The following is a 25,709-nucleotide window of genomic DNA, read 5'->3' on the forward strand; positions in this document are numbered from 1 at the left end:
CATATTTTTAAAATGAAACAGTTGAAATTAATTTTAACATTTCATTCAGTATTTGAATTTCTTTAAAATATTTTAAAAATTTCATTCAATATCATTTCAACACATAATCAATATAAAATTATTGAGATATCTTACTTTTTTAACTAAATCTTTGAGTACACTTACAGCACATCTCAAATTTGGACTAGCCAGATTTCAGGTGTGCAATAGCACACGTGGCTAGTGGCTACTGTATTGTACAGCACAGTTTTGTATAATCATCAGGAGCTTTTAGAGGTAAAATGTAAAGGGGTTATTTTGATCATTGGAGATGGAGGGATGCTTGCTCCTGGCCATGTGGCAAGCACTCTGCACCTGCAGCGGGCAGTCTTCTGCTTCCAGTAGGACATGTGTCTGGGTGGGGTCCAGGCCTGGGAAGCCTGTTGTCACCATCTCTCAGACATGTTTTTCAACAGCTCTCAAAACAGCTGTTTTGATCTCTGTGTGCCTGACTCCTTTGTTCTCTCTGAGTTGGATCAGAACTCAAGTGGGGAAGAGATGTTGCTTAATGAATCTCTAACAACCCAACAGAGACATAGAGGAGGAAGTATCTAAGGTTGCCAGTTAGTGAAAGTTAAAGGTACTTCATGTGATCATTTCACCTCTTTCTGAGCAGGATATAAGTATCTGTTTATTACGGTTCTGGAGGGAGGAGGATGCTCTATTAGACTGGGCAAAGTATGAGTGAGTGCTGGCAATGAATGTGCCCAGTAGAAACCCCTGGAGCTCCCCCACCACTCCAAAGTTGTAAATGTAAAACAGTGAGGAAAATTGCAGCCATGCTGGTAAAGTCGATGGACCTGGGAGTGATTTGTCCCACCATTTCCTTTCTGATTCCTAGGTTTGGCTGGTCAAAAAGCTAGATCCTGGAAGTTAATGATTATTGATATTACAGAAAAGTTAATGAAATAGTGTCAACTGTTGATAGTTCTGTGCTTCACCTTGTTTCAATATTGAAAGACAGTTGTAAGTCACCCCTTGACTGGTATGCTGCCATCGATCTAGCTAACACATTCTTGTCTATACCCATTAAATTGATCCACTAATGGCAGGGTAAATTTAACTTCACTTAACATACTAGCAATTTGCTTTTATTGTCCTACCACTGAGCTATTGGAATTTTTTGCCTTATAATCTGATAAAGCAAGATTTAAATAATTAAAATACTGAAGTTACTTATTACATTAGTGATAATAAGTTTCTGTCAAAAAGAGAAGGAGAAAAAGCCAATACAAGAGTATGCAATCAAGTTGCTCACTGCTGTGGGCAACTAAGGCTCAAGCCCACTGGTACCTGGGGTGTTATGTTGAATGAGCTTCAGAATTGTCTGCCCTTGATATGGAAGTGGGGAGCGTTTATCTACCAGTTCCCATCCCCCGTTGGTTAAGCGTTGCTGCACGAACACCAAGGGTTCCTATAGTCATCCCTTGTTGCCAAGTCAGAGAAACTCCAGAGAAGAAAGTGAGAAGTATGGGGTACAACTAAGGTGAGGTGTTATCTGATTATATCTCTGCAAAAGTGACTGTTGCAGCATGGCTGGCATGAAATTCAGGCCAAGGGAGTATGAGGCAGTGCACCCAAGGTGTCCAATGTGAGGGCAGAGAGAGAGTTCACTTGAATATAATGAGCTTGAGATGCTTGTGAAATATCCAAACATATGTGGCAATGTTCTGTAGGCAGACTGACGCTGAAAAGAGTGTTCTCAGATACGTAGATGCTCTCTGAAACCATGTGAGTGGAGGCAAATTGCTCATGAAGAAGGTATAGCACAGGAAGAGACCAGAGTCTAGGACAGGTCCTTGAGGAACACCAAGATTCAAAGGGTATGAAGAGAAGAAGAGCCCATAAAAGCAGAGTGAATAGAAGGGGATAGAGAGGTGAAAGAAACAGTAGATTACAGCAGTGTCATAGAAGTCAAGAGAAAAGACTTTCAGGAAGGGGAAAAAGCATTCAATGTTCCCAAGTGGTCGAGAAGGACAAAGCGTCCACTGGCGTTTGTCAGTAACTTGGATGGTGGCGGCAAAGCCATGTTGGAATGACCTTGGTTAAGGAATGAGCAGGAAGTGTAAGGTGGAAATAGCAAGTATCCATAATGCTGCTGCGTAGTTTGCCTTTGATAAGGACAGATAGAGAATGGCACATGGAGGAAGATGTGAGACTGAGGGAAGATTTCTTTTAAAATGTTAGAGATGTGAACATTTATCAGAACGCCTTCAGGTATAGAGACAGAAAACGCTTCCCCAACTTGCTTGAGCCTAAAAAGGCTTGATTGACTGAAAAAATTGCAAAGCCCAGGCGTAGCTCTGTTTATTGTTACAATTAGAGACGGCAGAAAGAATGGATGTGAAGAGAGGCAAATTTGTAGATTTGATTACAAGCAAGTATGGGAATTCTCTCTGATGCTTGTTCTCCACGCCCTCACCCCCCCACCCCCACACCCCCCACCAAGTGAGGGAGAAGATAAAGTAGCAGGTGCCTTAGGACGGTAGAGAAAGTTTTAAAATATCCCCCTGGAGAAATGGATAGAAAGCTGCCTAGGAAACAAAGGCATCCGCGGTAGGGTAGCGGGTCCAGCTGGGACAGGCGAACAGGGCTAGGAGACAGCTTTGCTTCTTCACTCGGCGACTTTCCTCCATTGTTACTATAAATGTCGCAGTTCCACCTTTTAAACGACGCACTCGAATACCCCGTTAGTACCTTAGGGGGCGGGGCCTTTGAAAGTGGGCGTGGCCCTGAGTCGGCCGCTACGTCCGAGGCCTTCTGGGAATCGTAGTTTTTCCGAAGTCACTTTGCGCAGGCGCTCTGCGATCTTTGCCTCTTAGGGGGTCGCTGGGAGCAAGTTGGCACGCCAGGTGAGGACTTGGGGCTGGATGTGGTGGGAGTGAGGTCCGGGCAAAGAAGTGGCAGGCAGGTAGGGAGGGATGCAAAGCGCGGTGACATGAGCGTGGAACCGAAATGGGGTGTTTTAGAACTATCCTTGGCCGCCGCCCCCGAGCTGACCTTGATCCGGCCTGCTGCGGGGCAGGAGAGGAGGCGCCAGCTGTAGCCTGGCGCGACTCGGTGACGATGTGGCTGCGAAGTGAAGTGAGATCAAGATAGCCTGGCCTGGAGTGTTAGATGACGTGCCTTAGGGTGCGCAGGGCCGCGCTCAGCAGTGCGTATCCGCCTGAAGCTCGCCGTGCGGTCCTTTCCCTGCTTTCCCGTACTAGGGGCTCACACACCTGTGCTGAACTGACTCCGCTGAATCCTGCTGATCCATCATTCTTGGAAAGCACCTCAGATTGCTCGTTTCTCTTGGCTCCCTGGACCTGGTCAAGGATTTCAGTCCTTTCCACCTGGCCTGTTCCAGCTGTCCAAAAGTGGTCTTCTAATTCTCGTTGCTGCTTTCCGACACTAACCAGACTTTCTTGCAAAACTTGGTATTTCAATTAGTCTGCAGAAATTTCTTTAGTACCAAATATGTGATAAATAAATGAAAAGCAATAATATATATTGGAGTATAGGAGGAAGCCATTTGGTGTAAAACTAATTCCCCCCAACCTTGTTTTTTCCAAAAGGGCCTGATGTGGCCGGTTGAGTGTGCATTGCACATCTGCTTTAAATATTTACTATGTCCCAAACATAAGAATGATGCCCTTAAAGATAGGGATGTAACTTTCCCCATATCATCATTTCTTTAAGGATAAGCATCTCTCCACAAACTAAGTATTAATTACTGACCTGCTGTTCTCACCTTGTGACCACTGACCTGCTGGCCAGTGACTGACTGTGCCAGCTAAGCATCTCGTGGCAATTGTGAAAGGGACATTCCTATCATATGTGATGTATGCTCTTTGTTCCAAGATGGTATATAACCACTCTGTACACCTCATTTCTTCAGTGCCCTTCCTTTCTTGGGGAAGGAAGGCCCCGGGCTAATCCTCAGATCTGTCTCACAATAAACTCACCCCAATTTTGATTTACAGATTGATTATGGATTATTTGTGTCGACATGTGGAAGTAGCTTTCTTAGTGTGAGGAAAGCAAGATTCAATTCCCAAATTTCATCATCCACTTGGAAAGATAAAACAAAGGCACAAATAACTATAGTGTAAGATAAGTATATATTAGGTGACTGAGACAGAAATTTGAAAGTTTAAAGAAGATGATGACCCTGACTCTTCATTTGATGATGTAGATTCATTTGGGAGTAGATTGGAAAAGAGTTTATAGGCTTGGCTGGAAACATCCATAGCTTATTTTCACGACACTGGTGGGCATCTTAAGATTAATGACCACCTTTTGGTTTTGTGAGCCACGTTGGATGCTGTGTCCTCTATGCAGTCCCAGGACCCCAAGGAGCTCTAAGAGGAGAGGTCTTGGTAGCAGAACGTGAACAAAGAAACCTCAGATGAGGGAACTGGGAGGTAAAAGCTTGCTTTTGCTACCTGTCTTAGACCTCTTTGGGTTCCATATCACAGAAACCCAGTTCAAACAAGTATAAGGGGGATTCACTTTGAGGATACTTGGGTAGGTCATGGAACTCAAGGAGAGGACTGCAGGTGTGCCTATAAACTGGAACCAGGGACCAGAACAAATTCAGGACCCTCTCTTAACCCTTTGCCTCTACGTCTGTATGAACTTATGTTTCGTATTTCCCTGTCACTGCTGACTGGCTTTTTCTGCTCTCAGATGGCATGACGAAATGTGACTGCCAAGAGCTGCCAGGTTTTCATGCCCTCAAATGGAGCCTCATGAGAAGAGACTGACCTCTTTTTCTTGGTTCCACTTCCAAAATTCTAGGGGAAAGACTCTAATTGGGTCAGACGCCAATCAGCTTTGGCCAAGAAGTGAAGTCAGTTTTTATTAATGCGTGGATGTGAGGAAAGATATTTTCTTGAAAAGTGTGAAGTGTTGGCAAAGCTCAAGAGACAGAACAATAGCTGCTGTTTGCTGCCTGTCACTCACTTTGAAATACTGCTGCTAAGAAAACTACTTTCTAGCAAGTAGTAGGCCTGGCCTGGCCATAGTCCCTTTTTCTGAGAACTACTCTTGTTCGTGCTTCTTGGCTACAGCTGATTGGGCAAGAGGTGGAAACATGATCTGAGGTCTCTCAGCAGTGACAGGGAAATATGATCTGAGGTCACTAGTCTCTCAAGGGCCAACAAGCAATAGTGTCTCGAGAATTCCGAGTAGGAGACACAGAGACCGTGGTCAGTTAATTGTGGGTATTAGATCAATAAGTCCAGAAGAACTGGGCATTAAAGACATTATCGAAGCTTGTCTGTACAGAGGAAAGTGTTCTCTGAGAACATTCTCTTGACGCATGAAGAGATGCAAGACCCACGCAGCCCTTGATGGCTTTATAGAACAGCTTTGGTTCCAGCACTGTTCTCATCTGTGGTCACCTCTAGGCACAGGTCAGATGCCCTGCCCACACAGAAAGCATAAATATAATCTTACTATTATATTTCTATAATATTCTAAGTGCCATTCTAAATGTTCAAGATGGCGTATCTAGGTTCTCTGTCTAGAGATATCGAGGAGCAGGAGACAAAGATGCGTAGCACCATCGCTTATCCCTTCAGTATCCAGTAGGGCACACAAGTCTATTAACAAAAGAAATAAAATCTGATTGGTAGTAGATCACAACCATTGTTGAAATCCAGAAGATGGTGCCAAATGTGATTTATCCCATTGAATTGTGTAACAGTGTGTCACACAGAATCAGCCTCAGATGGGCACTGATGGGTCCCTTTACCCCTAATTCCTTTCTCTCTTTCTTTTTCTACCCTTCTGTCCTCCCTACTGGATACTGACTTCATCTTGCAACAGACTTTGTGATAAAAACCTGGGAGAATATTGTTCTGGCATTCCTTGTGGACGAGCCTGGGGAGACCATTGTTCCTGGCTCCACTCCTGGAAAGGTCTTTCAGATTTTCGGAATAAAACTTCTGTCAGGGGCTGGCCCCGTGGCTTAGTGGTTAAGTGCCGCGCACTCCGCTACTGGCGGCCCGGGTTCGGATCCCGGGCGCACACTGACACACCACTTCTCCGGCCATGCTGAGTCCGCGTTCCACATACAGCAACTAGAAGGATGTGCAACTATGACGTACAACTATCTACTGGGGCTTTGGGGGGGGGGGACTTCTGTCAGATGAATGAATCTTTTCTATGAGAGTATTATTACCTCTTATGTCTTCCAGGCGCTGTTATGTCATAAGGTTGTCTCCATACCAGGCCTAAATATGAGAAGGACTGGAGAGAAGGGGACAGAGATTTTCTGTCTTGCCCCAGATGTATGGTTACTCTGTGTAGTCTGCCTGCACTTTTTGAGGTTTGACTGCCTACAGCTTTTAAGCTTCACACCTCCCTCTTCTTGTGCCCCACACCTAGACAATCTGATAAGGAAGCCTGAATTCCTTTGGCATCAGTGAGAGATTCAAACCACACAAGCCCCTTCGCATGGGCATGTGGGAACCCTCACCCTGGCCCTACCCCCCAAACACAATAAAAACCCAGGCCAGTCTCCTTTCCTCGCTCTCTCAAGACATTTTGGACCTGCTTGAGAGGCCTGCCCTGCTCTCCCCAGAGACTTCAATTACATAAGTAATAAACCTTTCATTCTGTGCTGTCATCAGTTTTAACTGATGTCAGAACCAAACTTTGAGTGGGGTCTATCTGCCTCTGCAGGTGACCATAACATTCCAGATACCCTAGCTCTCTGGCTAATACTTTATCTCCCATGGTCCTCTGTGATACCGGCCAGTGCTGCAGGGGCAGTGGTCAGTCAGTCCATCCTGCTTGGTCCTGCTGCCCTTTTTCTCTTATTGGAGAAGCGATTGTATTCAGTCTTGGACTGGCCATTGAATAGCTGGGTATCATTTTGAGTACAGCCTCCTAGTTATGCAGAAACTTTAAAAATGACCCTAACAAAGAAACTGGCTGGAAATTCTAGACTCTGGCTTCTGATTCCCTTTCTTGGCTGGATGGGACCCAGTCAGTTTCTTGAACCTGTACTTGGGGCCCTTGGCAATCAGGAAGGAATTAGGTGAGAGGCCAGTGCCCTTCAAATGCCAGTAGGGGCCACAAATGTCATGAGGCTTGGATGCAGTTTGATTACAGTGTCCTTATAATGCCCTTTGTACCCTAAAAATAACACCTGCTTACCTGAACTGGCTTGAATGTATTTCTGGTCCTTAGAACTAAACAAAACTGGACTAATACACAGTCATCTGTTTGCTTTTACTTTTTTTATTCTTGACCATATAGGCTTCGCACTAGCTTTAAAAAAAAAAAAAAAAAAGTTAGTATAAGCATCCCCCTGGTCATATTGAATTTAAAAGTCAAATTGAGTTATTTATTAAATTGCTTATTTATGTCAAAATACTACAAAGCACAATGCTGATTGTAGATTTATAAAATGGGGTAAAAATTAACTTCAGTGTAAACTTTGATTTTTCATAGTTTTCTGATGTGGGAACGGAGTCCTGTTCCCGGGAATCTGCTAACTGAGAAACAAAGTCGTGGCAATATCCATAAGATCCACCCCCGGGAAAGGGTGAATTTACATCTAGACTTGCTTTGCTCTTAGTAGGGTATTGGGAGGAAGGGCTGTTTCACACTTAATTGATATGTAGAATTTTTAGCCTGGGTCAGACAACTACAAAATGGGCTTGGTCTCTTTCATGTTTCCTTCTGTAGCTCTGCTGTCTCTGGACTGGGCCTTTTCCCAGAGGACAGAATGGCAGCTGTGCCCCTAACAGCCAGGTGGCAGGTGAGTTTGCCTTGCTTCAGTCTGGAGCTTCCTTGCCCGCCAGAGACTAAATGCCTTGGAGACTGGTCCTGTGCTGGTGGAAGATGGGCTTTGTAGAGAATGCTCACTAGTACACTTTCTGGCTCCAGATTCTCTTCTTCCTCACCATACAACACAGCTGCAGGGACGTTGCTTCTGAACCGCCCTTCATAAAGCCTTGGCGACTGGCCCCATCACGAGTCTGCAATGGTTGGGGAGCAGAGGGTCGAGGCAGCTCTGCCCTTAGCAACGGGCCCAGTGGTTCAGCGAGTGGTTGGAGAACTTTCATGGAAATATAAAAATTCCACATCCTCTAGTCTTGACAGGATGTTATCCTCCTTTCAAATGGTCACTATATCTTTGATTCCATTTCTCCAGTTTCAGTTCTTTAGAGTATCCTCTGTTACTCATACACTCATCATGGCTCTTCCCCTGACTTGAGAACAAAGTGTTGAGGCTGAGATCTCATGGATCCGTTAATGTTCGAGCTGGAAGGGACTTAAAAATCATCTGATCTAATTCTTTCATTTTATAGTTGAAAAATTGAGGCTAAGTAACAAAATCCCTGAAATTTGGAGGCTCTGCCATGAGTATAATGGCATGAGGCCATAACCAAGTGTTTCCTGCCTCAGATCACAGACCTGTACCTCTTCCTTAAAATATCCAGTGCCCTTGACATCATTGAAACCGTTTCTTTTCCATTCTATGTCTTGCAGTGCTATAGTCTTTCCTTTTCCTCAGTGAGACATAAAAGACACATAGGTGAGTAAGAATATGTTTGTCTTTTCAGAAGTCACTCAAGTTTAAGGATGTGGCTGTGAAGTTCTCAAAGGATGAGGGAAGCAACTGATCCCTACTCAAAGGGCCCTTTCCAGGGAGGTGATGCTGGGGAACTATCAGGATTTTGTTTCTTTGGGTAAACATGACTTTCCTCAGTGACTCCGAGTCTGCCATTGTGTGTGCATGTAAAGACTATGGCCTTTCTTTTATTACTGGGGCAGAATTGCACATCTTTGGATAGATCCCCAGGACAGATAAAAGAATGGCTTGTGAGTTTATTTAATTGTTGTTATTTGTTTGTGTTTAACTAACGATTGTCTTAGTAATGGGATCTGGCAGCTGCTTTGACAATATATTGTTTAGCAAAGTGGTAATAAAATTCTACCTCCTTACCAAAAGGTCGAGAACAAGTTCCCATAGATGTCAAAAATCATTCAAAGACCTTGAAGTACAGTGATAAAGGAAAACAGTGAAGGAGAGGTAAGGTATAGAGAGAGCATACAGAATCTCATAGGAAAAGGAACCACAAGACAGTTTTTAAAATGAGAGAGGAAAGCCTGAGAGAGTGCCAGAACTCCCTAGACCAGTGTAGATGGATCAGAAGAACAGCAGACAGAACAGGACATTTGAAGGACGTCAAGGAAAACTGCTGAGTCCAAGTCACAGAAGTTTCTAAGGCCAGGGGCAAGAAAGTACAGCAAGGTGGCTGTCATATTCATAAAGTCTCCATGCAGCCTGAGGGACACCCTGGGCCAAGAGGAAATGGCCTTTTTGATGTGGATGGTGTCTATAGGATAAGTGAAGTTTGAACTGAGACCCTAGCTTTAAGTAAAAAATTATGTTATGTAAAACTGAAAATGGGTACCCTCTCTTCTGGGAATTGTCCTAAGGGAAAAAAATTAAAAAAAAAAAATTTATCTCAATTTTGCCTAAAATTGTGAAAAAATGGAAACAACATAGATACTTTGTAATGTGGATTTAGGTAAATGAATTATTGTACATCCATAATGGACTACAGTATTGTATGGGCCTTAACGATGATATTTATACAGTTATAAAGATATTAATGATTTACTGTTAAATGATAAAAGCAGGATACAAAATGATTGGAATGTGAGTACATTTACAACATATATTTATATTCATAGAAAAAGTCTGGAAGAATCTACACCAAAATGTTACCCCTAAATATCTTTGAGTAGTAGGCTTACAGGTGACTTTTCCTTTTTTTTTATATATATATATTTCTTAGTTGTCTACAATGAACATGGAATATTTTTTAAATGTTTTAAAAACTACAAAGAAGATAAGGAAACACATTTTTAAATGCAGAGACTGATTAACATCAAATTTAGTATGATGGTTACCTCATGGGGGAAAGAGAGGGGATGAGGGAGCGGCTTCAATCTTAGTGTTAACATTTATTTCTTAAGTTAGATGGTGGGTTCATAGGTATTTGTTTTAGTCTTTATGCCTCTTGTATGTCTTATATATTTAGTAATGAATTTAAAAACTAAATATAGAAAATTAAGGCTTGGGGCCGGTCCTGTGGTGTAGTGGTTAAGTGTGTGCGCTCCGCTGCTGGCGGCCTGGGTTCGGATCCCAGGCGTGCACCGACACACTGCTTGTCAGGCCATGCTGTGGTGGCGTCCCATATAAAGTGGAGGAAGATGGGCACAGATGTTAGCTCAGGGCCAGTCTTCCTCAGCAAAAAGAGGAGGATTGGCATGGATGTTATCTCAGGGCTGATCTTCCTCACAAAAAAAAGAAAATTAAGGCTTTATAAATGTCACTACTTTAAATTTTTGAAAGCCAAAGACATCATAATTTATCTTCTTAAGGATTTCTAAAAAATTGTTTATTGGTGTTTTCAGGATACATTCTTGCAAAAAAAACTGACAGTGAGGAGAGAAACTTTGAATGCAGCATATGAGGGGAGACCTTATATAACCACTTATCCCTCACTCGCCATCAGAGGACTCACACTGGAGAGAAGCCCTATGACTGTAAAGAATGTGGGAAAGCCTTCAGTTATAGGAGTAGTCTTAAGAAACATTTGATGGCTCACTCTGGGGAGAGCACCTTTGATATATTGATATAATTGGAATTTGTTGGATAGCACTTCTGGAAAGGCAACTTGAAAGAGAGAGGGACAACTAGGAAACTCCTTTTGACCCTTGCCCTTCCATTCTTTCTACCTGGAATGTGGATTTATTGGCTAGAATTCCAGGAACCTTCTTGTGACTTTGAGGGTATAAGCCATGCCTAAAGGATGGGAGAGGAGAAAAACAGAAGACACCTGATTCCCTGATGATCTTATGGAGCCTCCATCCCAGCCCTGGACAGACTATTTCTATTCCTGAATGAGAGAGAATAAACCCTTATGTTTTTAGCCACCGTATTCACAGTCAAAGGAAATTCCTGTTAAACTTTCCAAAGCAATACCTAGAGTCAACAGAAAAGGAACTCACTCTTCCACCCAGAGAAAACACTGCTTCAAACCAGGACCAGAGGGGAGGCGAGCAGTACCTCATTGTGAGGCTGGCATGACTTCAGAAGTGTAATAGACCACATCTTTTATGACCAGCTCTGGAGCATTCATGCCTCCAGGATTGTATCTAATTGTGGCAGAGTAATGGAGACAGAGGTACAGAGCTTCCCTGTCCCTACAGCCCAGCATAATTCTTTGCAAACCCTTCATGAGGATCTGGTAGCTCAACCCTAGAGTCCTTCAAATATCCTTTTGCATGGCTGGTTTTCTTCAAGCCAACTTCTCTGTCACTCTTACTAAAAACATTTCCATAGACAACTATCTTTTTAAAGTACACAGAGAATGAATTATAAATAAAAATGTATATATAATTACACTATTTGAAGTTGGTTAACTTGTTGCCAAGAGTCACTTCAATATGTAGCTCTTGACTGTCACTAAACCTGGTTGTGGAGCTGCCCAATAATCCTCCAGATCTACTATTTGTCTCTTTCTGTTGTTTGGGGGTGTGTAAAAGGGAGGAACATGATGTGTCCTGGTGCAAAAAGATGACATGATGTTGGCTGAAAGGTGTTTCTCATCTAAAGGTCTATTGATTTCTCTCTCTATGTGAATACCCATTCCCACTATTTCTTTCCCATTAACCCCTCTACAGTCACCCTGCTAGGAAATGGGAATTTTCCATAACTCCCTTGAAAAGCCTCATCAATAAGTCTATTTGATGGAAGGATAAGATGGAGGAAGACCCCCTTCAAAAAAAATGACTTGAATAGGTAACTTCATGAGTTTCAAAGAATCCAAATACTATTATTATTTAGCTATTGTGGGTGAATGAACCAAACATATACCAGAAAACCACAGACAGGCTGAAACCAACCCTGAATGTCCTGTGTCTGGGCAAAGTTGGTGCCGGCCATTGTTTCACTTGGCTTTATGTAAACCACCTAGATAGACCTCCATGTCTCAGATACCTTCAGATTCTTCAGTCTTCAGGATTGCCTCTCCCATGTTCCAGGTAAAATACCCAATCAGCATTTAACAGGTGCCCGAAGTCAATCCTGCTTGTTGCTTGTGATGTCACGAGCCATCTTGGCTTCATTCTGTGGCTCTTTTCTCGACCACTGTTTGCAACATCTCCTCTACCATCAGTGTGACTCCTTCATGCTGATGAATGGTCAGAAATTGTGCATGTAAATTCCTGCTACTGTATATTAGAGAATATACATTCAGGATTCCTTAAGCATTTGGACACTGACACTAAGGTATTTGCTTCCTTGAAAGTCCTGGTGCTGGGACTAGAGACCCTCTATAATTCTCTCCCAGTGGCTTGTCTCCAGGCTCCTCCTTACATGATCCAAGTCTCATTCTGTGCCTCTGCCTTTATCAGCTCATCCTAACAACTGCTCCTGCCCCATCATGAATCCCTCTGCTTGTGACTCACAGTTCTCCCCTGAAAAAATGAGGCCATTAGAGACACCAGGGGATGAAAGAAGCCCATGTTCCCAGTCTTAACCCAAATTTCCTAGGAAGCAGAGCCTGAGGCAAGGATTAAGAGCTGGCACTTTATGAGGTACAAACCTAGGGCAGCAAGAGTGAGGAAAAGGAAGTGAAGCAAGGAGGGATGGGAAGGAAAGCAAGGTGATCAATTACCTTGGTCACTGCTTCTAACAGGCTGAGAAGAGAGATAGTAGGTTATTCAGCAAGTGCCTTCTTGGCTCTGCAAGAAGTCTCCAGTCCATGTAGAGAAACCATGCCTTGGAGCAGTTGACGGGCAAAGAGAAGCAGAAGGAATTTATCTGATCAGATCCTTCCTGTCTCCCTCATACTTTCAGGTTGCATCATCCAGCCACCCTGAAGGAAGCCAGATCCCACAACCCATTGTGTGGCACTTCAACACACCTGGAAGTGGTGCAAGGAGCCAGAAACCTGAGGTGTGCAGTGTTTGGCCTGTGATGATCAAGGAGGAGAGACTGGCACTCCCAGGCAGAAAACCGTGCAGCTGCAGGTGGTGCAATCAAATGGCTGAGTGGGTTCATAGGCTCTGGCAGGTGAGGAGGAGCAAATAGCTGAGGGTCTGTGCAGAGGCCCAGAAGTAACAGGACTCATGCCTGATTTATTCCCTTTGCTATTTCACTCCAAGCCTGATTTCCTGTCTCAACTCCACCTTCCTCTCTCACTACCTGAGACCTTTAGCATGTCTCTCTTCTGTTCAAGCTCATGTCCCTCAACCCTCCACCTGTTTGCCTCCAAATCCTTACTTCACATTTTCAGTTTTGCTCTCTTCCACGGTGATTAACAGATTCCTTGTTTACCTCTCTTGACATCAACTTTCACATCAAAGTAAATGGCTTTTCATGGCACTGTAGCTTCTTGAGGAAGGCAAGGATGCTTTCCTGGCAGGATGTTGTGGCAAACACAAAGCCAGACTAGAAGGAAACAGAGTCCCTCACTAAATTTAGGAAAACTCAAGGACAATCCACCTTTAAGAGACAATGGGAACTCACTGGGGACCAATGGGTTTTTATCCCAAGGTGTTCCAACTCCACTCTACTGCTATGTGACACCGATGTATGTGCTTGGGCCAGCTGCTAGTGTCTAGGGCTACATTATTCTAAAGTAGGGCCTTGTGAATAAAGGCAAGCTTATGAAGGAAGTCCAAGTTTTCCAAAAGCACACAAATCAAAGCCAAGAAAAGGAATAAGAACCATCTTAGCTTCGGGCACTTATATCTTCTCTACAAGTACAGAGAAGAGTATACTCTCACCCAGTTATTGATCATCTAAGAATCTCCTTGCCCCGTGGAGCTTCATCTCTGGTGTATGTGTGTTGGGAGACACCCAATAAACAAAATGAATAATTATTTGTTAAAAAAGGTAAGTGCTAAGGGGAAAGGATAAAATGAAGAAGTGTGGTCAGAGAAAGCTTCACAGAGAAGGTGAACAAAGGCGTGGAGGAGGTGAGGGAGCAAGCCATGTGGATGTCTGTGGGAAGGGTATCCAGGCAGAGGAACAAGCACTGAGGCTCTGTAGTGGAAGCATCCTTCACTTAATTGAAGAATGACAAGAGGCCAGTGTGGCTGCAGCAGAACAAATGAAGGGGAAGTAGTAGAAGATGAGATCAGAGAGTTAGTGGGTGTGGATGAGGCAGATTTTGAAGGGCCTTGTGGGCCACTGTAGGGACTTAGGCTTTTGTTCTGAGATACGGGAGCGACTGTGTTGAGAATAGGATGTGCAGTGCAAGAGTAGGAGTGAGGCCAGTTAGCAGGCATGTGCAGTGATCCAGGCAACAGATGATGGATGTTTAGATCAGGGTGGTAGTGGTGGACGTGGTGAGAACTGGTCAGAGTCTGCATATATTTTGAAAGCACAGCCAACAGGATTTGAGGAGGAACTGGATGTGGGTTGTGAGATAAAGAGAAGAACAATGACTCTGAGGTGTCTGAATTGAGCAACTGGAAGGATGGAGTTGCCATTTACTAAGTGGGGAAAACTGCAAGTGGAACAGTTACAGCAGTGGGGGAGGAAGCACATCAAAAGTTCAGTTCTGAACATGCTACAGTAGATATAGTTATTAAACATCCAAGTAAAGAGGTTGAGGAGACAGCTTAAGGTCAGGGCAGAAGCCCAGGCTAGAGATATGAATTGTTAGTTGACCACATCTGGATGGTATTTAGGACATCTAGACTGAACAAGATTACTAAGGAGTAAGTGTTGATAGAAAAAGAAGAGAGGTCCAGGGATTGAGCCCTGGGCCATTCCAACATTTAGTTCATTCCCAAACAGTAGCTTCAGCATCACTTGAGAACTTTCAGAAATGCAAATTTTCAGGCCCCACCCCAGACATCCTGAATAGGGGTGCAGTTCAGCACTGTTTTAACAAGCCCTCCAGGTGATTCTGATCATGCTATAGTTTGAGAGCCCTTGGTTTAGAGGCTAGGAGAAGAGGAGGAACTACTTAAGGAGACTGAGGAAAACCAGATAGTGTTTCCAGGAGGAGGGAGGAGTCAGTTTCAACTGCTGTTGATTGGTAAAGTGAAAGGAGGACTTAGAACTGACCATTGTCTTGTTACAAAAGAACGGGGATTTCTGTGATGGTGATACCGGCTCAACACAAGGTTGACATGAGGGAAGCCATATTGTAGAAAAGAAACCCTATTGTAACTTTGAATGACCTCTGACTAACTAACCCAGCTGGATATGCACTCTCCAGGAGATCTAACTGCTCTGTAGATTTTATGACCCCTGCTGCGATAAGATGATAACTTTGTTCTTTTGAGTTCCTTAGGTATGTGATGACCCCCAAACAGAGAGTCTACGCTGACAGCCATCATCAATGAAAACTGAAAGATCTGGTGTGGCGCTCCCAGTCTGTAACACCAGAGGGCCAACATTCCTAATCCCCTCCCCTATAACCCACTGGCCTATGTAACTGCTGTAAGATTTTGTGCCCCCTTAAGATGGTTCTTTTGGACATTAGTCGGCCATCTTCTCTCTTGCTAGCAAGCTGCAATAAAATGCCCTTTCTCTGCCACCATCTTGCCTCTTGACGACTGGCTTTTGTCTCACAGTGAGTGGACTGTGCCCTTTTGTGCGTTAACAACAGAGACCATTAACAAAAGGAAGAAAGGTATTCCCAGGTGTTCCAGACATGTCAACTGGTGCTGCCTTTCATACACACCATTTTTTGAAAGACACTGCCCACTCCTTATCTCTTGCTGATGGAAGGGGGCAGGGGTGCCCCCTCCAGCTGTCCTTTGAGCTTGTAGGGTTGCTTTCTCTACCACATGCCCTCTCTCCTCCCAGCCCTAGCTGATTGGACCCAAAGCAGTCCAATCTATAGACCTATAGACCAGTTAAGAGATACACTTAGCAGAAACCCAGTATAATAGCAGCTTATACAAAACAGAAGTTTACATCTCTCTCATGTTAAAGCACGAGCCGTTCCACCAAATTGTCAGGGTTCAGTCCCTTCTATCCTGTTGGCTTGCCATTCCTAGGGTGTTAACTGTGTCCACGTGTTCCACGATGACTTGTCCGTGTTCCAGCCAGCATGGAGGAGCTTTCCTCTTTCCAAGAATCACTTTGCTCTCATCCCCCTGGCAAGAGGCAGGGATGATGAGAAATGTAATCTTTAGTCTGGGAAGCCTTAGGCCCCAGCTGAAAGTTGGGAACTCTATTAGACAAAGGACAAACGGACATTGTGGCTTATACCCAAACAGGGACAGTTAGGCTAATCTGATTTCCTTTCTTGAGAATTTGAACTAGATAGAACATGGGCTACTTGATTGTGGGAAGATAAGCGGGAACATGCATCAGCCTGAAGACACACCCACTCCCAGCCGGTGGCTCCTACAGCTCCATGGAGTCTGAAAGACTTTCTCGTTCCAGTCACCTTGAGGTCAGCGGTACCAGTTATTAACTAACAACTTCCTGGGGATCTGTTTCTGGGTTGAGGCGATTTCCGCCACTCTGAGATTCCACTTTTCCTTGTACGGCAGCGCAGCAGAGGGGAAGCGATGGCGGTGGGGTAAGCATCCTTGGGGACGTGGTGCCTCCCCTCCGAAGGCAGTACAGCAGCCACGGAGCGGTCCTGCCGGCTGGGGGCGCCGCCCTCCGCCCGCTGCAGCTGCAGGGGAGTGAATGTCCCATGTGAGCTGGGGTTTGGTGAAGCCGAGTACATCTTCCGGGGCCGGAGTCCAGAGTCGGCGTCCAGGAGAGGCCGGCCCTTCAGGTGTCCAAGAAGGAGCTTTCTGAAGGGCCGAACGCCCTTGGAGACCCAGTACCGATACCCGCCGTCGCGGGAGTCACAGCCCGAGGGCGGAAGACCCCCGGCCAGCGCCCCGCGGAGTCCTCTGAGAAGCGGCGTCCGGTGACGCGAGCCGCGCCCCGCGGAGGATTCTGGGAGTTGTAGTTCAGCGTAGAGTTCGGGCCGGCGCGACTGGGCCCGGCGGGCTCCTAGGTGCCTTTGTCAACCGGCCGGGCTTCCTCCGTGTCCGGCGGGCCTGGGGTCGAAGAGGTCTGAGCGAGTGTCCTTCTAAGTCTGAGTGGCCGGAAGGAGGGCGGCGGGAGTGTCTCTGTGTGGGGGGCGCAGGCTGCCCAGCGAGGGTCGCGCGCGCGCGCGTTCCCGGCCTCTGGGTGGACGAAAGCAGTGGACCCACCCCCCGCGCCCCTCGCGGGTTCACCGCGCCCTCCTCCTGCGGTGGAGGTCACCTGCGCGGGCCGGGGAGGGAGTCGCATGGAGCCGGGGAGCAGAGGTGAGAATTTCGGAGGGATGCGGCCGCGGTGCCCGCTGGAGAGAAAGAGGGGAAAGGCTGCCCTCTGGCTGGAGCAGCCTCGGGAAGGAGAAGCATCACGTCTTTGTGAGAGAGCCCTTTCCTACTAGTTGGTCACACGTTGGGATTTTGAAGGAGAGCTCACTCCCTGCATTGCCCTGCTGGTCTTTAGGATGATGTGCGCCTCCTCTGCCCCCCCAAGTCGACAGATCTGACAGTGTGGCTTTTGATGTTGACTTCCTTTTGTCCCTACAGGAACCCCATAAGGCGGTAGGATACCCATTTGGCAGGTGGGGAAGTGAGGTTTTGAGAAGTCACAGGATTTATTTAGAATCCTGGACTTTTTCCCACAAGACCCATCGCTTTTCTAAGAAAGCCAGTATTCTATCTGAAGACAGTGTTCAAAAAGAATTTAGTGTTGGTTCATCATGAGCCTGGGATAGAACAGGGATGAATCATTAAGTGAGGCACCGATTGACATGCAGAGACTTTGAGTGTTATTTTGGCTGTCACTCAGCAGATGAGAGATAGAAATATGTGTTTAATTTATGTGTCCAGATTCTCATAGCAGAGTTTACTGGAGTTAAGCGCAGGGGAGGATAGGAGGAACCTGAGGCAGCAATGGTCATGGCTGTCTTGATTCAGGGATGTTGTGGGATTGTCCCTTGGTTCCCTGTATTGACTCTTCTTAGGTGACAAGTAGCATGTATGACAGCTTCTGCGAGTTTACTGCAAGGCAAGAGTAATCGTCATGGCTTCTATCTCCACTTCTAGGGTCACTTTCTGAGGACTCAGACCTTCTTGGTGCTGGAAACCCAAAAGCAAATGGCATGACCACTGTGCTGCTGACCATTGCATCCCAGGTGGGTTTAGATTTCTTCTTCTATTTTCCTTCTGTTCTCAGAATATAAATATGGTTTCTTCCATTGTTAGGGAATTACTCAGCCCTGATTCCTAGATCACTGGGTTCATCTTGATAAAATGATGAATGATGAACCTGACAGTACATGCTCCTCACTTGTGTAGGACTTTCCCTCCTGGCATTACTTCTCTATCCACTTAGTGCTTGATGCATGCTTACTAGCTCCTCTGTACTGTCATTGACCTCATGGTGAGATGCAAAGTGATGAAAGCCAGTTGTCCCTGCCTCATGAAGTTTACTAAGGAGATAAGATACAGATAAGTAACGTAGTTAAACAGCAAGAAGAAATATATATATTTCTAAATGCAGAAGTGACTGGTACAGACAAGTCACAAAAGGCCTTAGAAGAGGTTTTCCATCCTCTAGAGTATTTGGGGGAAAAATATTGGGATAAAAGCTGCACTTTGAAAAACAACACAAAGTAAGTAGTTTGAGAATAGAATACAGAAATACTCCAAGAGAGAGAACAGCTTTGGCAAGAGAGTCTCCAAGTGATGAGAGAGGTTGAGGTCTTCAAGGGGTATGTGTGAGCTGGAGTGTGGTGAGCGAAACCCAGGTATGTTGTAGCCAGACCACAGGAAAATCTACAGTGGGTCTTATTCCAAAGGCATATAAGACCCCATGAGGGTTTTGAGAGGCCCAGCAAGATGAAACATGCCATGACTGATTGGAGAGAGATTAGTCAAGATGCTTCTGTAGGATCTGGCCTAGGACACTGGGAGAATGGCAGACCCCGTAGTAAAGGCACCGGGGCTACTTGTCAACTTCAGACCTGGCCTCACAGCACATAGGAACTGATGATCCATGTAAAACACTGGGAGAAGATGCCAGTACTGATGCTGGTCTGAATTTGTAGATCTCTTTCAGAGGGAAGAGGGAAGAGAGAGTCAGTAGCATCTGCTGGACAGTGTCTGATTGGTCCACCTCTGCCTTCCAGCCCCGGCACATGCGCACTGAACGGCAGCTGCATAAACGAGTTTGATTGCTGAAGTTTTCTCAGGGAACTAGTGTCTGAAAGGAACTGCCAGTTAATCTGTTACTGTGAGCATTGTTTGTAAAGAAAGAAGACTATACAAATGATATTGCTTGTGTTGATCCCTCCTAAGGCACACTGATCACTCATATGACCTTAACGGACCATAAACTGAAATAAAAAGGGTAGTGATTTCATACTTCAAGTATTAGAATAAAGAGTTAAATTATTTGCAGCAGGGGATTTTCAAAGTAGGTAGTTCTTTTAACTTTATTTCATTATGTGAATTGTTTCACCAATTGTTTTTGGAGGGCTATGTCATAAACATTAGAATGCTGAATATAAACAAAATTAACCATTATATTCATGTGTATGTTTAGGGGGCTATGGCAAAAGTGGTTCAAAAAGGGAGAAGATTGGTGCACTTGCTAGCATCCCAGGAACTGGTCTGTGTAATGTGTCTCATTTAAATTGAAGTTGTATAGAAATTTTTTTGTAAAATTATAAAAGTTTAATTAGACATTTGTCTTATCAGCAGTAAACAGATTCAAAGGAGCGTTACCTGCCCTGCTCCCTTGCCCCACATTTTAGTAGACAGTCTAAACTTTGTGCGCATCATCTAGATTAAGGTTAAGCTGGACTAAATACCCCTGCGATGTTTTCAATGTTTGATACACTTCTTTTCCCCTCCCCACATGTTTTCATGCACATTTTATAGAACTCCCCATTTAAAGTTGTTTCTGGTAATTCTTGTTCAAGTGTTCCTTCCTTCATTCAACTATCTGACAAGTATTTACAGTCTGCCCGCTCTGGGCCAGGTACTAGGGCTGCTTCACTGAGCAAGAACAGACCTGGCCTCTGCTCTCCTGGAGCTTACCATCTAATGGGACAGACAGACATCAATCACAAAGTCTCCTCAATGTGCGAATAACCCAGGAGAAGGGAAGGACCATGGGGCTGCAACCCAGAGAGTCAAGGAAGGCTTCCTTGAGGAGGTAACATCTGAGCTGTGATCTGAAGTGTGAGTGGGATTAAAATACCTGAAAGGATGAGGTGGGGGAGAACATTCAGGAGCAGGAAGCTGCATGTGAAAAGGGGCAAAAGGGAATGTGACACACGTTTCGAGAAAGCTGAAAGACGGCCTCCAACTGGAGCACAGAGAATGTGGGAGGAGGAGTGTTTGATGGGGTGGAGAGTAGGTGCAGGGGCCGGACGGATCAGGGCTGTTACGAGAAAGGGCAAAAACGCTTTGGGAATTTTCATAATAATTTGGGAACGAGATACTGTTTTACAAATAAATCTATATTCTGTGACATGTGTAGCAAACTTCTTAATTTTAAATATATATTGGGCTAATTTTATTCTCAGAGGAAAATATTTCATATTTCTTGAATCTCTTATATTTTAAAACTGTACCATAAAGAAAATACTTAATTCATAATTATATTTTCTTCACTTTCCCATGTCTAAATAGGAAAGATTTCTATAACTTATTTTATTTTTGTTATTAAGACTGTAGGGTTTTGGGGCCAGCCCTGTGGCTTAGCGGTTAAGTGCGCACGCTCCACTACTGGTGGCCTGGGTTCGGATCCCGGGTGTGCACCGACCCACCGCTTGTCTGGCCATGCTGAGGCAGCGTCCCACATACAGCAACTAGAAGGATGTGCAGCTATGACATACAACTATCTACTGGGGAGATTTGGGGAGAAAAAGGGGGAGAAAAAAGGAGGAGGATTGGCAATAGATGTTAGTTCAGGGCTGATCTTCCTCACATACACACACACACCAAAGACTATAGGGTTTTTATTTAATTGCATTGATCTTTTTTTTTTCATTTTTTTGTTGAGGTATATATGGTTTATAACGTTATATAAATTTCAGGTGTACATCATTATATTTCGATTTCTGTGTAGACTACGTCATGTTCAACACCCAAAGATTAATTACCATCCATCACCATACATGTGTGCCCAGTCACCCCTTATAATTTAGTTTATTGATACATAAACTAATAACTTGGTACCTTCAGACTTTACACTGAAGGTGCTTTCCTTCCTACTTGTAAGTAACGTGCAGTTCTGATACATAGAGGCAAGGAATGAGTCTGTGGCTACAAATACACCAGAGAATCTTAGTCTTGGAAGAGATGTTAGAGGTCATTTTATCTAACCTTCCTGTCCTTCCTGTCTTCCATCTCCTATGCTGTCAGTTTGAGTCCTTCTCAGAAGCCTCTTGAAGGAGGTCCCTTGCTGAGCACAGATGTGTTTGTTTTTTCAGGAGTCGTTGATGATCAGGGATATGGCTGAGGCTCTCACCCAGTGGGGGCAACTGAACCCTCCTCAGGGAGATGTGCCTGAGAAGCATAGGAATCTAGTGTTGCTGGGTAAGGATGTCTCCCCCTCCCCCTGTGAATTTACCCATCATGGTACCTTTGCTTCTTCAGTTCCTAGGAGCTCTGAGGTTCTTAGATTCAAAGATTCTTCATCTCCAAAAGGCGTGAGACAGACAATTTCTGCTGTTTGTTTCTAGATATAGTTTTAACACTCCTAAAGTTAGAAATAGACACCTTTTTATTGTATTCACCCAGACAATAGCATCCTTCTTCTCTACTTATTGACCAAGGATGTTGAGACAAATTCTAGTGAAAACACCTCTTAAGAAATGGGTGCTTATTCTTTTAATGGAGAGAGGTAAAAACAAGTGACTCAATTATTCTAAATTCAAAGAGACCTCATATCAATCTTCCTGCCTTCTTCTGAGCACTACTGAGGGAGAAATCCAGAACCAACCTCTCTGTCTCTTATATTGTCTTCCCCAATGACAAAGAGTTAAGAGTGAGCTCTTTCCCAGACTCTTTTTTCTTTCCCCGCGAACAGGGCTTCCAATTTCCAAGCCTGATGTAATCTCTCAGTTGGAGTGTGGGGAGGAGCCAGAGAGAGAAGTCTCAAAAGCAACTAGGCCAGGTGAGTGACTGTTGGTAACAATGAACATAAAACCCAGATGGGCAATGGAAGGACCCTCTTTGAAATGCTTCTGGAGGAGCCTCTCCAGATTTCCCTAGAGCCATGGAAAGTGGAAGTGAAGTTCCTTTCTCCCAGGCCACACTCCAGCTCTGTGGATGATGATCTGTTATAAATTCATAATTTTATTTTTTAGAAAGCAAATACTTTCCACCCTTTTCAGACCAATTCTTTTTCCCAAATAAGGTGAAATGAAATCAACATTTTAATGTTTGTTAATAATTTGTTTGGGTGCAAGGTTCCAAGCCAGGCTTGTTTCTTCGTTTGTTTTGTTGTTTTCCTACCACAGCACTTATTTTCCTCTCCACGTAGGAAATGATATGTGTGTATTTTTGTTTTTTTCAGACAGGGAGACAAGACCAGGAAGCAAGGAGCTAACTCCAGAGCAGGGCATTTCTGAAGAAGAATCAGCCCCTGGGGTGTTAATAGCAAGATTTCCAAAGGACACTTCCAGTGAATGTGAAGATTCTTTAGAGAGTCAGTGGGAAAACCATGAGAAACATTTAAAACAAGAGGTTGTCACTCAGAAGAAGTCTTCTGGGGAGAGAGGTTACCAGTGTGATGAATCTGGAAGAAATTTTAATTGGAGGTCATTACATGTTCAGCAGCAAGGAGACAGACTATATAATCGTGAGTCATTTAAAAAGAACTTAAAACAGAATTCAGATCTAACGAGGCATGAGAAGATTTGTGCAGCAAAGAAGCCTTGGAAGTGTAATGAGTGTGAGAAAGCCTTTAGTTACTACTCAGCTTTTGTCTTGCATCAGAGAATTCACACAGGAGAAAAACCTTACGAATGTAACGAATGTGGTAAAGCCTTTAGCCAGAGCATACACCTTACTCTACACCAGAGAATTCATACTGGAGAGAAACCCTATGAATGTCATGAATGTGGGAAAGCCTTCAGTCACCGCTCAGCCCTTATTCGGCATCATATAATTCATACTGGAGAGAAACCCTATGAATGCAATGAATGTGGGAAGGCCTTTAATCAGAGTTCGTATCTCACTCAACATCAGCGGATTCATACTGGAGAGAAACCTTATGAGTGTAATGAATGTGGGAAGGCCTTCAGCCAAAGCACGTTCCTTACCCAGCATCAGGTCATTCACACTGGAGAGAAACCGTATAAGTGTAATGAATGTGGAAAAGCCTTCAGTGATCGATCAGGCCTTATTCAGCACCAGAGAACTCATACTGGGGAGAGGCCTTATGAGTGTAATGAATGTGGGAAAGCCTTTGGCTACTGTTCAGCCCTCACTCAACACCAGAGAACTCATACTGGGGAGAAACCCTATAAATGCAATGATTGTGCCAAAGCCTTCAGTGACCGCTCAGCCCTTATTCGTCATCAGAGAACACACACTGGAGAGAAACCTTACAAGTGTAAGGATTGTGGGAAAGCATTCAGCCAGAGCTCATCTCTTACAAAGCATCAGAAAACTCACACTGGAGAAAAACCCTATAAATGTAAGGAATGTGGAAAAGCTTTCAGCCAGAGTTCATCCCTTTCCCAACATCAGAAAACTCATGCTGGAGGGAAAACCAGGGAATATGGAAAATCCTTTAGTGAGCGTTCAGCCTTTGGCCAGCAAAAGAGAATTCATACTGGATAAAAACTATATAAATGTAGTACATTCAGAGCATATTTATTGAACAATTACTATACATGCTGTGAGGGCTACGAAGGAATTTAAGACTGTGTTACAAAAAAGATATTAATTGAGAAATCATTGATATGGGACATAGCTTACTTAGAATACGAAAGAGGAGTTTTACATTTTTTAAAATGTCCTAATGGAGGACATTGTGAATTTCCCTGGGGAAAGAAGAAAATTATTTCTAACATCCTAATGTATATGTAAGCTACCAAATCCTTGAGAGAGAAATAGGGTATGCCGAGATGGAAAGAGGATGTCTTTGCTGGGCTAGGTGGTCTCATAATGCTAAAGGGGTGAAGTTTTAAAGAATAAGTGCTACTTTTAGGGAAATTGCAGGGGTAGAAATCAAGAGATTGAAAATTCACAGTGAGTTTGTCCAGGGTTGGGAGTGGTGCTGGAAGGGAAGTTGTCCTTGGTCTTAAGTACAAGGACATTTAGGAGATAGATGGAAAGGATAGAGAAAAAGAGCTGGGAGAATGAACTCAAGGAACGTTGATTGAGATAACTACTCAAGTGAGTACTCACAACCAGGAAAAATATTTGTCAGACTTGTTAGTTGGTCAGTTGCAAAGTTTCCACCCTGAAGCCGAGGAATATTGGCCTGGCAGTCTGCTTCTGCACTGTTTGTCTTTTAGACCTTGTTTACTGAGACGTTGCCTACTAAGAATCATGTTAACTCTAAGGGCCAAGACTGACAGCCTAGAAAGGGAGAGTACAGAAGGGACCTTTGATGTTTTCAGTCAGTTTTAAGCTATCTGAGTTACCTGAGAAGGTGCTTATTTATAAAGATTTACCTCAGTTGTATGTAGTTTGTACCTTAGGCTTTTTCATACCATAGTAAAATTTAGTTGTAGACCTGAACCGACACTGCATATTAGATTGTGAAAAACTTGAAAAGACTCTGAAATTCTTACTTTTCACCATTTTCCTCTTGGGTAGGATCAGATGACGTCTTTGTGTATATATTTTTTTCATTGAAACTTTGAAGGTTATTATTGCAAATATTTTGAGTACTGTGTTCTTAGTTTTCACAAGTTTGACTGTGATGTCTCGGTGTGGATTTCTTTGAGATTATCCTGTTTTCTGAACTCTTGGATCTGTAGGTTTATGTCTTTTGCCAAACTTTGGGAATTTTCAGCCATCATTTCTTTGAATACATTTTCAGCCCCCACTCCCTACCCCTTCTCTCCTTCCAGGACTCTGATGACACAAATGTTAGATCTTTGATTGCAGTCCCACAGGTTCCTGAGGCTCTGTTCTTTTTTTTTTTTTTTTTTTTGTTCCTGATATATTTTTTCTTAGTCTGCCATAACAAAATACCATAGACTGGGTGGCTCAAACAGCAGAAATTAATTTCGTACAGTTCTGGAGGCTGGGAAGTCCAAGATCAAGGTGTTGACTTTGGTCTCTTGTGAGGGTTCTTTTCCTGGCTTGCAGAAGGCCGCATTCTTGCTGTGTCCTCACATGGCCTTTCCTTGGTGCATGCATGTGGGAAGAGAGCTCACTTTCTCTTCCTTTTCTTATAAGGCCACAAGTCCTATCCAATTAGGCTCCCAGGTGTATGACCTCATTTAACGTTAATTACCTCCCAAAGCCCGTATCTCCAAATACAGTCACATTGGGAGTTAGCACTTCAACATATGAATTTGGGGGAACATAATTCAGTTCACGGTATTCTGTCCCTGGCATCCCCCCCCCCCCAAGTTCATGTTTTTGTCACATGCAAAATACGTTCACGCCATCCCAACAACCCCAAAAGTCTTAACCCATTCCAGTAT

General features: G+C 44.1%; 1 protein-coding gene and 1 long non-coding RNA gene across 2 annotated transcripts; both read left to right on the forward strand.

Moving 5' to 3' along the window:
- The first annotated feature begins 6,235 nt into the window (after positions 1-6,235).
- LOC147912057 (uncharacterized) lies at positions 6,236-15,614 on the forward strand. The gene is made up of 4 exons (XR_015550312.1): positions 6,236-6,355; positions 7,723-7,795; positions 12,917-13,132; positions 15,369-15,614. It is a non-coding gene; the product is annotated as an uncharacterized LOC147912057 (long non-coding RNA).
- Positions 15,615-16,765: 1,151 nt separating this feature from the next.
- ZNF892 (zinc finger protein 892) lies at positions 16,766-24,971 on the forward strand. Its single transcript, XM_014791576.2, has 5 exons — positions 16,766-17,337; positions 18,130-18,218; positions 21,528-21,633; positions 22,127-22,213; positions 22,616-24,971. The coding sequence occupies exons 1-5, from the start codon at positions 17,319-17,321 to the stop codon at positions 23,884-23,886; spliced, it is 1,572 nt and encodes a 523-aa protein (XP_014647062.1). The 5' UTR covers positions 16,766-17,318; the 3' UTR covers positions 23,887-24,971.
- Positions 24,972-25,709: the final 738 nt, after the last annotated feature.

This window comes from Ceratotherium simum, chromosome 40 (genome assembly GCF_057802395.1).
Source record: "Ceratotherium simum simum isolate JZ-2026a chromosome 40, ASM5780239v1, whole genome shotgun sequence".
NCBI classification, from domain to species: domain Eukaryota; kingdom Metazoa; phylum Chordata; class Mammalia; order Perissodactyla; family Rhinocerotidae; genus Ceratotherium; species Ceratotherium simum.